Here is a 16,129-nt window from a genome sequence, read left to right on the forward strand (position 1 = left end):
ATTAACGGTACAGATAAGCTAATGATGCAAAATACACGAGCCTCCTAAAACTTTGCTGCCAAACAAAATGATATCAAAACGATACACAATAAAATGACACAATAAAATGTCACGACGAAACAGGAGCGTGGTACGTGGATGGCTTGTAAGTGGTGTAGCATGGGTCAAGACAGTGGACATTGGTCTTACTCTGTGATAAAAGTGCGAAAAAGAGGGCAACAAATGGGGGTGAGGCCCTTACTTCTTTCTCTCCCCTCCCCTTTCGCCATTCGATCTGTGGAACGTTCACACCCTGTATCTAAGCCTCTGTGTAATTAGTTTCGTGGAGAATCTCTAGATATAATAATCTACAATTCTACATCATTGTCTTGCTATTTCATCCTATAGTGAATCTAATAGTTTAGCTTTCTGAGCGGCTCTCGATTCTGCGATCTCCTCGAACACACTTTGTACTTCAGGGTCCATCAGCTCAGAAACAATGTCCACCTCGTCATTCAACATGGCAGTTGGGTCAACAAATTCTTGATACTCTTCCTCTCGATCGGTAAATGCTTCGTTCTCCTGTGCGGTGATCTCGCTGCCCGATGGCGACGTCGACGAATCGTTACTCGGCAACCGTTTAAATTCTTTGTTTGACCCCAAGCCGAGCCATTTGTCCATCCATGACACCACTTTGTCAGAGCGAGTAGCTGTCTCACCAGGTGGCGTAACGGGTTTCTCTTCCGTTTGTGAATTAGAGTCTGATGTTTTGTCGCTAGAATTTTGATTCGTTGCCGTGAGTTCCTCTAGCTTCGCGATGGTCTCCGCGATGCTTTTCTCGTCTCCACTACGCGATCGGTTGAAAATGTTGTGACCTGGACCCGCTTTGATCTTGTCACGTAACCTTTGGCTCTTGACCCCTCTTCGCCAGCCCTCGTACGCGGTCTTAAAGGAACGCAGTAGGTACACCACCATCGCCCGTGCGATGGCAGGGGTCTGACATACGAAGGCGAAACAGTAGAATGGCATGGTGGACTTACGACCCTGGGTGATGTTCGGGTCATTCTTGCTGAAGTTCGTTACAAGGGAGAAGACTCGCGGGTAATGTTTGTCAGCAGAGCCGTAGCTGATGGAATAGATGGGTATGAAGGTGTCTCGCTGTTTCTTCGGATCCGAGCCTTCCGTTACTCGTACTCCCTTACTCGTAATCGTCATCCGAACGACCTTGAGTTCCTTTCCGCGCGACTGTGCCACGAGGTCGCCGATGATCTCCGATGTACACTCGCGACCCATCTTGCGTTGTGTTGCCGTCTTTCCGAGAAACATGAGCTCAAATTCTGGCGGCTCCTCATTGAGCTCCACTGTGATACTTTTCTTCCGATTCTTTGAGAACAATGACGCCATTTTCTGTTTCCGTAAAATCAATGAGATATTTGAAGATGATGCATTAACCTTCTTCACCAAGTATTCTTTCTACCTACTGGAGGCCTGCTTATATCACATCAGAGTCAGCATTTCTTTCTGTAGATAAGAGAGATACGATGAAAATGTGAATTAGTATATCTGTACAATTTAACACATTAACTCCATTTACTAAGTCTCTTCTGCCCCCCCCCCCGTCTTCAATTGTAGGGATAATAAACATTAACTTGGTGCAGCACATCTGCAGAACGTTATCGATTGATATGATGAGACGACGGAGTATATCATTTACATTAAAAATATCAACGAACATTTTTCAACATGTTTATGTAAAAATATATGATTAACAAAACTTTGAATCCATAAGTTTGTGGTTTCATAATGTGAGTAGTCCTGAAAAGAAATAAAGAACATGAGAGAGGGGTATTCTTTCAGTTTCGTCTTATGGAGTACTACTTGGTATCGTATGGATAGAGGTAAAACAATTAAGAGAGTTTTTTTTTTCGTATGAATCCTGTGAATAAAATTTTGAACCAAGGCCCTGTTTCATAAAGCTTGTTATAAATAACAAGTTACAAATATTGTTAGAAGCTATACTGAAATCATGGCATCTGATTGGCTGAGAGCAAATTTGTCATATATATTTAGCATTTGTTATATACCTCATTTTAAGATTCTTTACTAATCCTGTCTTCTGATTGGTTGAAAATGCAGTCATGTTCTTAACCATGCCCGCTAATTGAAATTCATAGTCATTTTTCCCGGCTCTACCGGTTTATATCCATTTTTCATAGCACTTTTTCCATGGCTGTGAAACGTGACGTCATTTTGCTGCGATCCCCAACCATGCCCGCTAATTGAAATTCATAGTCATTTTTCCCGGCTCTACCGGTTTATATCCATTTTTCATAGCACTTTTTCCATGGCTGTGAAACGTGACGTCATTTTGCTGCGATCCCCATTTTGGTTTACGTGTTACCGTATAAGTTTCTTTTGTGCGATGAGATGGAAACCTAAATGGGTGAGTCAACATTTTCCTTTTTTTCGGTATATAAAATATATATTGACTGCTTTTAATATTCGAGGCATAGTTGTTTCTATAGGGTCTCGGGAAACTCACAACCTGCTATGACCCCGCGGCGCAAGCGCCTTGGGGTCATAGCAGGTTGTGAGTTTCCCTTGACCCTATAGAAACCACTATGCCTCTCAAAGCAGTCAATATATCCTTATTATTGATGACAAGTTTTATGAAACAGGGCCCAGGTTATGAGAGACATCAAGGCTCGACGTTCCGAACAGGTTAAATGTGCATCATCAGAAGTGGACAAAAATATTTACGTTTATAAACCTATGATAATGTATTTTATATACTAGGGTGATCGGGAAAATTGCTCCTATACCCCCTCCCCCAAACGAATCTGGCAGGGCTGGTGAAAAGACAATTTCAGCAAAATCACACGATTCATCAGCCCCCTCTCCCTCTTAAAATGAACTGACACCTTCTTCATACAGCATAGTGTGTTACAGGGGGGTCCGCTCGCTCATCATAGAGGCCGCTTTTCATATAAGGACCGCTATTCATAATTTGAGAAAAGGGTCATTATTCATATTTTAAAGGATTATTATTCGTGACACCCTTTCCGTTTTATGAATAGCGGTCCTTCACGGAAAGTTGTTGTTGTTGTTGGGTAATTGTTTATTGGCGTTCATTCAATGTTGAATATATACGCCATAATTATTTTTAATTTTATAAGGAAAATCAGTTATAAATAAGAAAACTGAGGATAAAGAAAAGGAAGGAAGTTCCACGTAATGAATAGCGGTCTTTACGAATAGCGGAATAGGGGTTCTCACGAATAGCGGTCCTTATGATCAGCGGTCCTCATGGCTACAGAGGTTACCCCGTTACAGGAATCCATACCTCATTTCTTTGGTTATTTGAAATTTTTATTTTGAAATGTAATAAACAAGAATCTGAAGACATCGACAATAGGGTCAACAAAATCATTAATATGATAGCAATTTCACATTGTTTTGAACAATTTTTAGTACGCCTAGGAGTACAAATGAAAATGAATGGGCAATTTTCGGTTTAAAATTTACCTAACGGCATTTGCATCTCCAGAAAAATAAAGAAAAAATCAAATCATATGGAGCCCCTCTTCCTCCTCCTCATAGAATTCCGAACGAGTGACTCAGAATAGATTTTACTGGGCCTTTAGTAGAGGCCGCGTTTAATCTTAAACGCAAATAAATACGAGCTGTTTACGAATTCAAGACTGGTATGCTGAACTTGTTTTCAATATTGCCGCATAAAAAAAAAATGAAATTAAAAGCTGCTCATCCCTGATAGAAATGTGGTTCCAGTTGGAGAAGCATTTTCATTGTCTATACAACTTATTCCCCTTTCAAACATTAATCTGTCGTAATATCTAACGATCCATATAATCGATCCCTGCAGCTAGTGGAGGGAATCAAGAAGTCAAAGGGATTTCTATTATAAATCAGTTGGTTGGAGTATTAATATAATTATGTTACTCAAAATACCCAATATTCTCGATGTTTGCGGCGATTGGACTGACCCCCGCCCCCCCCCCTTCCTCACTGAACGTTTGACCCGTATTTTCAGCTTGGACTCTTGTTGGTGAAGAATTTAGACCTTATTCTACTAAGAAGATATTCATGATATTAAGCTAGCCTACGACCTTAGTTGTTTTTCATTTCAAAATCAAAGTGAAAATGTTGAAATAATTCATTCGTTAAGGATGGATCGATTGAAATATTTCATGGTCTCTTAAATGAATTATAATTGTCCATATTGCTCAACGTCCTAAAACAAGCAGTAACTGGTACGATAATGTGAATTCATCGACTTAAAATACATTATGAAATTAGCAAAATTATTCTATAGGTTCTAGTAAACTTAATCATGACAGAATCATTACAGAATAACAGAAGAGATCAGTTAAATCATTCTGGTAACAGTGTCTCTGATATGGACGATGTCTAGGAGGTGAGTAGAATTCCATCCTTCTTAAGAGTTCCCTTTCAAAGCCTCTCCTTGTGTTCATCGAGCAGTCGTTGCTATGCAGCAGGAATTTTACATCACCTGCTTAGCAACGATTATCTTGTATTTCAACTATATACCCAGGTTCATTCATCAATTCGTATACCCATGCAATACCTCCGGAATTTCAGAAAACCTTAGAGCTCAGAAACGTACCAGCTCTCTTTTTGGCACTTTTGGAAGACATCATCAAAAATTAATGTGGACACACTGATTGAATTAATCAAACATTCCATGTGTCCTCATCAATATTGTTAAACATAGATAGACGCCCTCTATAATGTGTTTGAAAAGCAACTTCCATCATGAACACGATCGGAACTATTATGTTTTCGAAATATCATCTTATGGGTAATTTCAAAAGGGCCGTACAAGGCCATTGAAATCACCTAAGGATGATTTTTCGAAAGTTTTTGCGATCGTGTCGATGTTAGTCTTAAAATAGACATTACGCCTTTTGAAATAAAGCTTGATTTCCGTACATGCAGGTCCAGCTTGTATTTTGTTTAACTATTAACATGACGTATGTCTGCTATACATGTACTGGAAATGTATTGTATACGTATCACCTGCTTATTTCCAATCTTCTCTTGAGTATACCCCCATTGCACGTTTGCAAATTAGACAATAATTAATGTCACCGCGAAGGGCATTATTCAAATCAACTGACCATGCTTATTACTGGCGTATATAAAATACTTACACATCGTGATGCCAATGGTGTACGTGCACGTTGATGAGAACCTTTTCAAATGATGTCAAAGCGGCCTAAAATAGAGAAATAACAGAGAGAGAGAGAGAGAGAGAGAGAGAGAGAATGAAATGTCAGATGGTAGCACCGGTCTAAACTGGTAGAATCACCAGACATGAACGTATAGACAGCAGAGTGGCGAGTGGGGGCAAACTCAGTTGCTCAAAGTGAATGCTCTAGAAATAATGTTACCTCATTTCAGTAAATGTAGCCTGTAATATATCTCTTTTAGCTGACAAACTACTCCATTCACATACACAGATGGTAATAAACGATAAAGACGAATTGAATGGTAAAATAGCAAGTCGAACAACTAGAAATGCAATCGTGTCACAACGATGTGCGTGCAATGACGCCATGTTTCTACGTGTCAAACGAAAAAGCTTCTCTCGCCCTATCCAGAGCAATTTGTACGAAGTCTGTAGCTTCTGTGATATTGGAGATAGGTAGGGCGAAAGAAAGGCCTCAACAGTGACCTTGATGGGATGGTAGTGACTATGCCTACGAAGTTTGAAAGAAATTGGGATATGGGAAAGGACGTGGAAAGGGCTCGCAAGCACTGCGTGCAAAAACCAAGGGGATTTGGTGCATGTTCGTCATTGCAATAAAGATCGTTCTGGGGGTCAAAAGCGTGAACCCGATATGCCCCATAGACAATGCGTGTAATGCATGAGCGGAAAACGTACAGGATCTGTATTATGACCGGAGTTAAATTGTTTTTTCTCTCTCTCTTTATGTCTCTTTATGAGCCGTATTTGGTATCATTAGAAAGAGAATTTCATGAATGTTATTGTAAACCACTCTCTTTTTTCCCATGATAATCCTATCGAAACACGTGATGTAAAATAGATTTATAGGACAAAATGGCGTCTTAAATAGTCACATTGACCAATTTTAAAAATCCGGCCATGAGGTGCCCTGCGTATTGGAACTCGGCATGTCACTGCAAATTTTCAAGGGAAAAAAAGGACGTTTAAGGGGCGAAAAGCAGTCTGAAAAAATGACGTCATAGCCGATACGTGTTAGATTCGGGCGGAAACTCGGCGGAATTCGTGTAGTGATCTTTGTTCAAATGCGATTTATTCACAATTTTCTGTGTGAACATATACTATACTTGGTATCATTCGAAAGGGCACTTCATTGCGGTCAGTTTGACACCATTGTTATCTTCGCGCAATGTATTGCACGCATTTAACGCGCTATCACGCAATGCATAGTAAATACATCATTTTTTGAGATAACTTTGCGCTGACATAATCAAATTTTACCAAACTTTGCGGACAGTTGTCACGTATATAAATACATGTGTGTGCCAAGTTTTATTGACGTAGGTCAAAGGATCGTAATTTTAGAGCAAGTTGAAGTTATTTTGGAATTTTCTTGAAAATGGCGAATTTGGAGGGCAATTTTCTCAAATTTGGTCAGTGATAGGGTATATAATTTTGTATATGGCTGGAAAGGGCATATCTTCAAGTATCTAAATCCAAAAAAGGGTACGGGTTTGCTAAGCCATTATGGAGATACGGCCACAGAGAGAAAGCCAATTCCCAGAACTTTAGAGGGCGCTATTTATGTTGTGCAAAGTCATTGGAGCGTGAAATTTGGCATGGCTATGTGCAATTATGAGATAAGGATACTGTGAGATTTAAATACAAAACGGAATTTATATGAGAAAGTTATGGCAGTTTTAGATTATTTAGGTGTCAATTTTTCAAGAATTTGAGAGATAGTTGACGGAGTCGGTTTCAGATTTGAATTTTGAGTATGAAGATGGCATTTTGAAGGGCAGGTTATACGTCGCAGATAAAAGAACATCTCTTAGACTATCTAGAGGAATTTGTTAGAAATGTGTAGGATCTAGGATAGTGGAGATAGGAAGGAAGAAAGAAAGGCCTTAAAATGGACCAGAAACGGACAAAATGGCGCCTGGACGGTTATGCATGAGTGATTTCGAAAATCGAAGAATGTAGTGACCTTGAAGGGATGTTAGAGACTATGCCTATGAAATGTGAAAGGAAAAGGACATGAGAAAAGCACCTAACTAGGAATAACAAACATTACGTGCAAAACGAATGCGATTTCCTGACGATAAGGAAAAGGAAAAGGAGGAAAAGGAGAATATTAATGGGGCAGAATGTGAACGAAAACAAGGCAATGACGAAGGTCGTCATTGCAATGAAATCACAATATTGAATGCAGTGTCAATGCTGTCGGTGAAAAAAAATACGTCTTCAAAATAGTATTTGATCTAACAAACGAGAACAGTATGATTAATATCTCGCTTTGATACGAATTCTTTTCAATTCTTTTCATGAGATTCAACAAGAGAGAAGAATGTAAAGACATTATACTGCACACGATCGTCTGGATAAAAGCACGTATTGTTTGCTTATCACTTTTGATAGGGATATGAAGCTTTCAATGGGAGCCACGAAGGCCAACTCTCCAAATCTTTTAAGATGGATCGTTAATAATAGTGAGTGGTAAGGGTGCGTCTATACCTGGTTTTAGCTACTTAACGCTGTCTGTACTCTCCAAGATACATGCTATCATATGAGCACAAAACATAATTGGGTCGTATCATAAAACGTTTTACATGAGGTTTAAACGTTCTTGATGTGTTATGTGAACCGACAAGAACGTTGTGTTCACGAGCGAGGCGTTATTTCTTATGAGAGAGAGAGAGAGAGAGAGAGAGAGGAAGAGAGAGAGAGAGAGAAAGAGAGAGAGGAAAAGAGAGAAAGAGAGAGAAAGAGAAAGAGGAAGAGAGAAAAAAAAGGAGAGGAAACAAGGGGGCGGGGTCGGGGAGAAATAAGAAGATCATTAGAGAGAGGGGGAGATCTCACAGAATGGACAGCTATTGCTGATGGTACTATAGTATTTTGCACGCCGTAGAGACAGCATATAGACTTGCTATCTCTAGGCGGTTTGAGACTGCAGAACCGGACAGCAAAATGTGAATGATTCAGTTGCCTCTTATTAGATATTACCAATAAAAGTCAGCTGCATGGACACAGGCTTGTGTTCCCACGATACTATCTTGTATGTAAACATATAAAGGGTCTATTGAAAATATCCCCATTTTGCAAGGAAGCCTTGGAGTATTTTGATTAACAATAATACAACTTTTTTTAAAGAGTGGTATACGAGAGAGTCTACGTACTTCTTCCCATGCCTGTCATAATAATTACAGTTGAATGGGTCAAGTTGTATAGTGTTTGCTTTACTACCGCCTACAGGCTTTTTTTACTTCTATTTGTGGCTGATATATTCATAGCAGAACAACAAATCGGCAGTCTGAATGTGTTGCTATTTGAGCATAATGTTGTTTTTGAATGACATGAATTATGTCAATCAAAACCACATAATTTGTATTGACAAAAAAGGTATAATGCATCTTGAACCCATAATCAAATCATCATGAAAAATACTAGGCCTACACTGAAACCTGATAATTCAAGCTTTGCCACTCTCCAACCATGTGCAACCCTCACAAAATCATCATTAGTATTATGATTACCATATTATGGTGTATGAATTTTAATGTATATGTTAGAATTATGGAATATATTTGATAAACCCATCTCTTTACTCCAACAATATAGGCAACTAATATTTTAATTAGGTACAATTTATGACGTAAATGCAACACTTTGTTTTAGCTTTAGCAAGGGGTCGAAATGATTAAGGAAAACAATGTCTTTCCGCTATAAATCACTATTTAGTTGCCCTCCTCATCCCAGGTGTAGAGAGCGATCTCGTAGGATGAATTCCTTAAATGAGACTGTATAATATTACCAGTGCATGGAGACGCAAACAGTTAACTATTCAATGTGTTGTTCAAAAATGGAATAATATAATTGATAATGCATACTAATAATGACTTAATGAATAAAGAATTGGCTGCCAATATGAGTTGATGAATGTAACTATACTAAATTATAACAATCATAATACGCTTTGTATAGCACCGACTACCACATTTTTCATCGCTTTACATTTTATTTATTATTACTACCAACACAATTGGTCCTGTTAATGATTTTTTCATTTATTCTACTACACACGATGAATAGCTGAAATCGTCAATTCGCACCAGATGGACGCATTTCCCGAAAGTGGATGAGCAAACCAAAAAAACTTCTATTGATTCATAACGTCGAGAGGGTCGATTAAAATATGTTTAATTTGCCCTGTCACGCGTCAGCTGTTAATTGATTGCATTTGTTTAACTTTGTTTAATGTGTGCATTTGTTTAACTTGTTGGCAAGCAAGTCGTGTTCTATCTCAAATGATAATCTGAATGAGTTCACCCCTCTGAATAAAAAAAAATGTGTTGTCATGACTCATGAGGCTTGAACGATCTAATTATAGTCCCTCTCTCATTATTCGACTCTTAAACTTATGTATGTGCATATTTGTAATGGATAAAGACAAGTGTCAGACAAAATACCGAATCTTCTATTACCACTACTACTACTACTACTACTACTACTACTACTACTACTACTACTACTACTACTACTACTACTACTACTTCTACTACTACAGGTCCTACGTACATGAAATGTATACTTATACTTTTGTATTTTTCTGTTTTCTTGATACCATTTGAAGGCCCTTTCTTGCAATCCTTCTCTTTGTCCCTTTCTAAACCAATGCATTGTTATCAAACTTTGCTGCTATGTCAAGTAATATATATATTCTTCGATTCAAACAAATATTTGTGACATTGATCTTCATTGTAGCCTTGTCAAGGAGCAAAATGTATTTCAATGTATGTATTTGGCACCTATACTATTTGTAGTATTATAGCTATTCTTACACTGATAGATAATAATGTATACAATCCAGGAGAGAGAGAGAGAGAGAGAGAGAGAGAGAGAGAGAGAGAGAGAGAGAGAGAGAGAAAGATGGAGAGAGAGAGAGACAGACAGACAGAGAGAGAGAGAGAGACAGAGAGCGAGAGAGAGGGAGATAGAAAGAGTGAGTGAGAGAGAGAGAGAGAGAGAGAGAGAGAGGGAGATAGACAGAGTGAGAGAGAGAGAGAGAGAGAGAGAGAGAGAGAGAGAGAGAGAGAGAGAGAAGAACGATCAAAATCACCTGTCTAGATTTCAGTTCATGAAATGGGCACGGTGAGTAATATTTGTCCAGTTGGTGTGTCTATTTGCAGTCTAAATATGCAGATAATACATATCAACACGACTAAGACCTGGACTCGTGAGAAATGTATAAACCGTAATAGATTTCTTATACTTTTCGAGACCGATTTGTAAAAGAGGTACGAATATAGTATTCAGGACACGGGGTATGGCAGGTTTTTAGACCAGGGCGATTCCCGCTTCCCCCTTGACATATAATATATCAAAAAGACTGTGAACAGGGCCTGGTAGAATTATGCTTTCACAGATAACTATGGTTTACATTACTGGGTACATTAATAGAGCATTTGGGATATGTAATGTTGTAGACCAAGTCAGTCACATGCAGGATTATAAGAGTCCTTCGGATAGGATTTACAGTAAGAATCCACCAGCGCCTACTCTAACTAATAATAATAATAATTTCTTAACCCTGACGTAAAATGAACAGTACTAGCCCAGGATACACGATAGCCCATATTTTAAGAAGAACCATGTAACCTGTAATTATGATTCATTGATCAAAATTAGTGCCTAAATTTCGATAAATATGAAACTAATTAACACAGCCTTAATTCTTTCTCGTGATGCCGGAGGGATTGTAATTAGCTTTTTATTAGTTCCTGCTTATTGTACAGCCATTACGAAATTAATTAAATATATGAACCTGCTTACCGATGATAAATTTGGCACTACATATTTGCACATGAAATTAGCAGCGTCTAGTTAAGTTTATTCCTGGATATTCTTTATTCAGAATGTTTTATAAGTTACCAATATGCTCTAGATATACGTAATGTACAATGTAGGTCTCATTATCCTCATAGAAGTCGCGCAGCTTAGATCTTGGGCATAATTTAGGGTGGTAACTAGGCGTGCCTCGATTTCGGGGTAATTTTTAATCCCTCTCCTTAATCCGGTTACCCGCTGTTATATTTTGGAGATATAATCCATAGACCTACGCCGATATGTAATTCGATATGTTCAAGATGTCATGGTAAGTTTCCATCGTTTTTTGGAATAATTGCAATAAATTGGGAATATGATTATGAATATAATTAGTATCAGCCTATTGTCACAACTTAGACAAATTGCATACGCGGCGAATTGCATTTCTAGGCATATACACTGTTGGTCATAATGGTGGAATATTTATTTTTACCCCAGTTTAGGGAAGGATTTAAAAAAATTATTTATTTCTAATAGATCTAGATAATGGCATACATTCTCAGATTTTATTGAATATTAATTTGCGAGTGTTTGTTTTGCGTGACTGCTTAATCATATGTGTGCTACTATGCTAATCAGTTAAGGGACCTACGTCCTTAAGTCATAATTGACAGTAATGAGGATTAATGCCTCACAAAAGGGCACTAATATATAGCTGATCGACACGATTTTTATCCTGGGGCCTCACAGTAACGAGGCCATTGCTTAGCCCCTGAATCATGACTGTACGCAGTGTTTGCTAGGGTACGCGGCCCCTTCCACAAATCCCCCAAAACGAAAAAAAAAAATTCCTCTGTAGGGCCATGCATTATGGTTCAAGGCATGGCCACACAGAGGAATTTTGTCTGTTGGGGGCCGGGGGAAAATGCAATGAATTTTTGACAATTTATTGCATTTTCTTCGTTTTGGGGGATTTGTGGGGGCGGCCGCGTACCCTAGCAAACACTGCGTACAGTCATGATTCAGGGGCTAAGCAATGGCCTCGTTACTGTGAGGCCCCAGAATAAAAATTGTGTCGATTAGCTATATTAGTGCCCTTTTGTGAGGCATTAATCCTCATTACTGTCAATTATGATTTAAGGACGTAGGTTCCCTAGCTGATTAGCATAATAGCACACATGTGATTTAGCAGTCACGCAAAACAAACACTCGCAAATTAATATTCAATAAAATCTGAGAATGTATGCCATTATCTAGATCTATTAGAAATAAATAATTTTTAAAAATCCTTCCCTAAACTGGGGTAAAAATAATTATTCCACCATTATGACCAACAGTGTATGATGTCGTTCATGTATCTCCGTAAAGAGGCATTAATTACGATCTCCTGGGACAATTTAACCTGGACCTAACAGTCCATGATGTATAAACATTGCACAGTTTATCATAATCATCATCATTATGCTCATTTATATTCCAAAATTGACTCTATTTTCATCACGTAGAGGTAAGTGCTTGTCCGTGACATTTACAGAACGATAATGTCAATTTGTTAATGACATTATGTTTAAACAAGGTGCCGGGTTGATCGAATGCTGACGAAGTTGCTTTTATTTTATTTTTTTTATGTCATCGTATTAATGTCATTTCCTGAAACCATTATCAAGATAAGGCTTTATTATTCATATGTGGAAACGAAACGAAAGTAAATCTTCTCATTTTTTCTGGTCCCACTATTTGGAATAGTCTCCCTTTAAGCATTCGTTCTTGCACCTCAGTCGCATCATTTAAGAGAAATTTAAAAACTCATTTGTTTTCTTTGTAATTGTTATTTTTTTAGAGTGTAATGCACTTGGAGAGTATATAACTATTCTGTCTGTATTTTAAAATGTAAAGCGCCTTGAGCATGTTAATGTAAAGGCGCTAAATAAATACCAATATGTATGTATGTATGTATTTTCTAATGTTGGCACGTTCACACTAGTCAGTCATAATACTTTGACCTTTGTAAAGTGAATCAATATTGACATTAATATTTAATTTACATCCGTCTAGATTGCATTAATGACGTTGTTTTATCTGATCTTTTTAAATTCGGAGTAAATTTTAAAGATTTAACACCAATGTCGTATAATCTATAGATACGTTTCTACATTCCGATATCTTTCTGTGTGATATTACCTTATAACAAAATGCAGAGACGTTCGTATAAATGGTGTATCACTATATAGACTAATCTTTTTTTTCAAGCAGATTCAACTGGTCATTCGATTCAGGTCATATGGCATGGGTATAGTTTATTATATAGGCCTATCTAAATTCAAGGTTAGACTAATAGTTTTTCCCACTCTATATACAAGACACAATACATTTAGCTTTGTTGTCTGGCTTTAATTGCTGTTCGTGACTTCAGCAATACTATTACTGGTGAAGGAGTCTCATGCAAATTAATCAAATTGATACTCTGGAGAGTATGGCATAAAACAAAACTTAATGATGATGAAAGTTGCTGGAATTGGAATGATCTGCCCCCGCTGAGAAATTAATTATAGGCTAAACATAATAATGACAAATTTGATGAGGTGTTCACTGTTGCCTTTACCGCTTAGCATTGACACAATTGATCATTAGCACGAAGATTAAATTATTCATCAAGTCAGCGACATTGGGTATCTAAATTGATCTAGCATCAGATACATTTATTGATCGAGTCGAAAATAACAGTAAATGAAAATTGAATTTGTTTTAATATACGAAACCATTGTTATACGAAGAGAAACATAGATATCTCTAAAATCATTTAGCTGCATGACAAAACAAATTATCATTTATATCAAGGCACGATTTCTGACTGCGAAATATACAAATTAAAACATAATAGCATCATCCCATTTCTTAATAAACATGTTATAAAAAAACATTCAATGCTTATTATTATTAGTATTATTATGATTGACATGGTTTTGCGACTTAAAATAATGGTAAATACTTCACGAGAAACCTTCGTGTGTGCTTTTTAAAAGGTGACACTTGTTAACTTTTCCCGGAGAAAATTAAAGTGAATGAAGCTTATGTAGGCACAAACCAAAACAAACCTAGAAGAAGAGACGAAACATTCGCAAAATTCGTGATGACACATCCAAGATACCCTACTATATTATACACAATGAAGAGGAACCTGGTTGTGAATATTCTTGGCCTATTGTCATGTAAACACTTCATTGTTTAATTGTCATAAACAAGAAATATGCAAACAACTTATCATTATTATAACAATATTTCTATATTTTCAAATTCCAAGCATCGTTTTCAAACTAAAAGACGTAGTGACATAGAAATGCATGCAGTATGCGGATAACACGCATGATATACTTACTAGTATAATACGTTGCAGATATAGGCCGCTCACTTGTTGGTCTAATCGCTTCGACAATAATGACTAAAATATGATTATAGAGATTCCATATAATACAGTCATAATAACTTGGCACTGCCATACATCTTTTCCCGTACACCGGCGCACACACAGTCAGCCACGTCCAATAATATGCTCTCCGCGTACGTCGGTCAAAATAATGTGGTTGTTGCCTGTGCGTTTCTAATACCAGTCAAGGCCGTCCGACTTTGGCGTGAATCCTACCAAACGGCGCCAGATTCCTGCTAAATCACCCAAAGTCTAATAAACGATATATTATCACGTTTATTTCACAGATTTCTCAACCTCCTTTCAAAATATTACCCACCAATTAGAGAACTACCCCGCTGAGCAGGAGCTATATGCAAACTAAAATCCAGTATTGTGTTGTTATACGCCAAGGGAGTCCGTGGTTTTGCTGTTTGTCAGAGTTTCTATTATTAATCCACTTTCTACAGTTGTTTGTACTAGCAAAACGGAATCCTTAATTCCGTGTTATATGCAGCACACTTTATTGAATATACTGTGATTGTGCAATATACGCATACATATAGAAATAATCTTGATAATTCTCCGATACTGATAAGTAGCTTACACGTTCCGTTTTCATGCAGCTGCTGAAATATACGAACACAAGTCATGGGGAATTTCTTCAAAAGGCATTCGCTCTACCGTGATATTTTGCCTTTTCTCTCTGTTTTCAACATTTCATTGTATTTTCTTTGGTCCTCACTGTAGTCGGTCGATATTGTTATAGTCTTGGCATTAGACCCATTTCTACTCTGAGCTAAATATGGATGTAACTTCTCTTTCAATAGTGTCTACTTTAGCTTATTAAACGGCACATGTTTTTATGTCATCGATATAGATTTGTAACTAATGAGACATTGCTATAGCATAGAGAATTTTATAATGAGACGATTGAATGAAGGGCATTCAGAATAGCTAAGATTTCTGTTCTCTTTGAAAAAACAAAATAGAAAACAGAGAGAAAAGTTAAATGCTAACATAAAAGAAGCAACAAACACAATCATAGACGGCCTAGGGTAACTGAACCTTCCGATCATAAATGGCTTTGTTGATTTGGTATACCACCCTATACTGTATTATATTTTGTTTGAAAGTTACATGGATAGGTTTTGTTTAGTAATATCTTAGTCTCCTTTATGCACAATGATCCTTCCTTAACGTCACGTGTATCATGGGTATATTATTGTTAATGATATAGGCCTATCATGATCAGTAAAAGATTGACACAATGCTCTAACCAAATAGTAGCAAATCACTGCATATTCAAACGTATACTGTATTGGCATATTGTATGACTATTATTACTGAATGGTTCTGATAACGAGAGCCATTTAGCCCTTTATAGTATTATAGGCCTGCATCTTTTTCTATACCTATGATGTTTATTTTGTTTTCATGTTAATGGGACTATGTTTAGCAGAAACTGTGCCAAACTTTTTATGATCCCCCAACATTCACATGATTTGTCTTCTTCTTTGGTTATTTGCTTGTACCACCTTATTTCTTTTAAATAGTTTTTGCCATGCTTAAACATGAATTTAAAACGGATAAGTGGAAATATCTTCAATTCAATTCAATTCAATCTGCACATCCCCAACCCACCATTCACATAAAATGAATGATTGTATACTTAGTGCAGTCGAATGCAAATATTA

The 16,129-nt window shown here is 37.3% G+C and overlaps 1 protein-coding gene across 1 annotated transcript; it reads right to left on the bottom strand.

The window, feature by feature from the left end:
* Positions 1-239: 239 nt before the first annotated feature.
* LOC100893087 (low density lipoprotein receptor adapter protein 1) lies at positions 240-15,084 on the bottom strand. The gene is made up of 3 exons (XM_030991448.1): positions 14,406-15,084; positions 5,172-5,236; positions 240-1,500 (listed from the first exon to the last, which is right to left on the bottom strand). The coding sequence occupies exon 3, from the start codon at positions 1,381-1,383 to the stop codon at positions 382-384; it is 1,002 nt and encodes a 333-aa protein (XP_030847308.1). The 5' UTR covers positions 1,384-1,500; positions 5,172-5,236; positions 14,406-15,084; the 3' UTR covers positions 240-381.
* Positions 15,085-16,129: the final 1,045 nt, after the last annotated feature.

This window comes from Strongylocentrotus purpuratus, unplaced genomic scaffold, assembly GCF_000002235.5.
Source record: "Strongylocentrotus purpuratus isolate Spur 01 unplaced genomic scaffold, Spur_5.0 spur5_scaffold_2, whole genome shotgun sequence".
In the NCBI taxonomy this organism is placed as follows: Eukaryota; Metazoa; Echinodermata; class Echinoidea; order Camarodonta; family Strongylocentrotidae; genus Strongylocentrotus; species Strongylocentrotus purpuratus.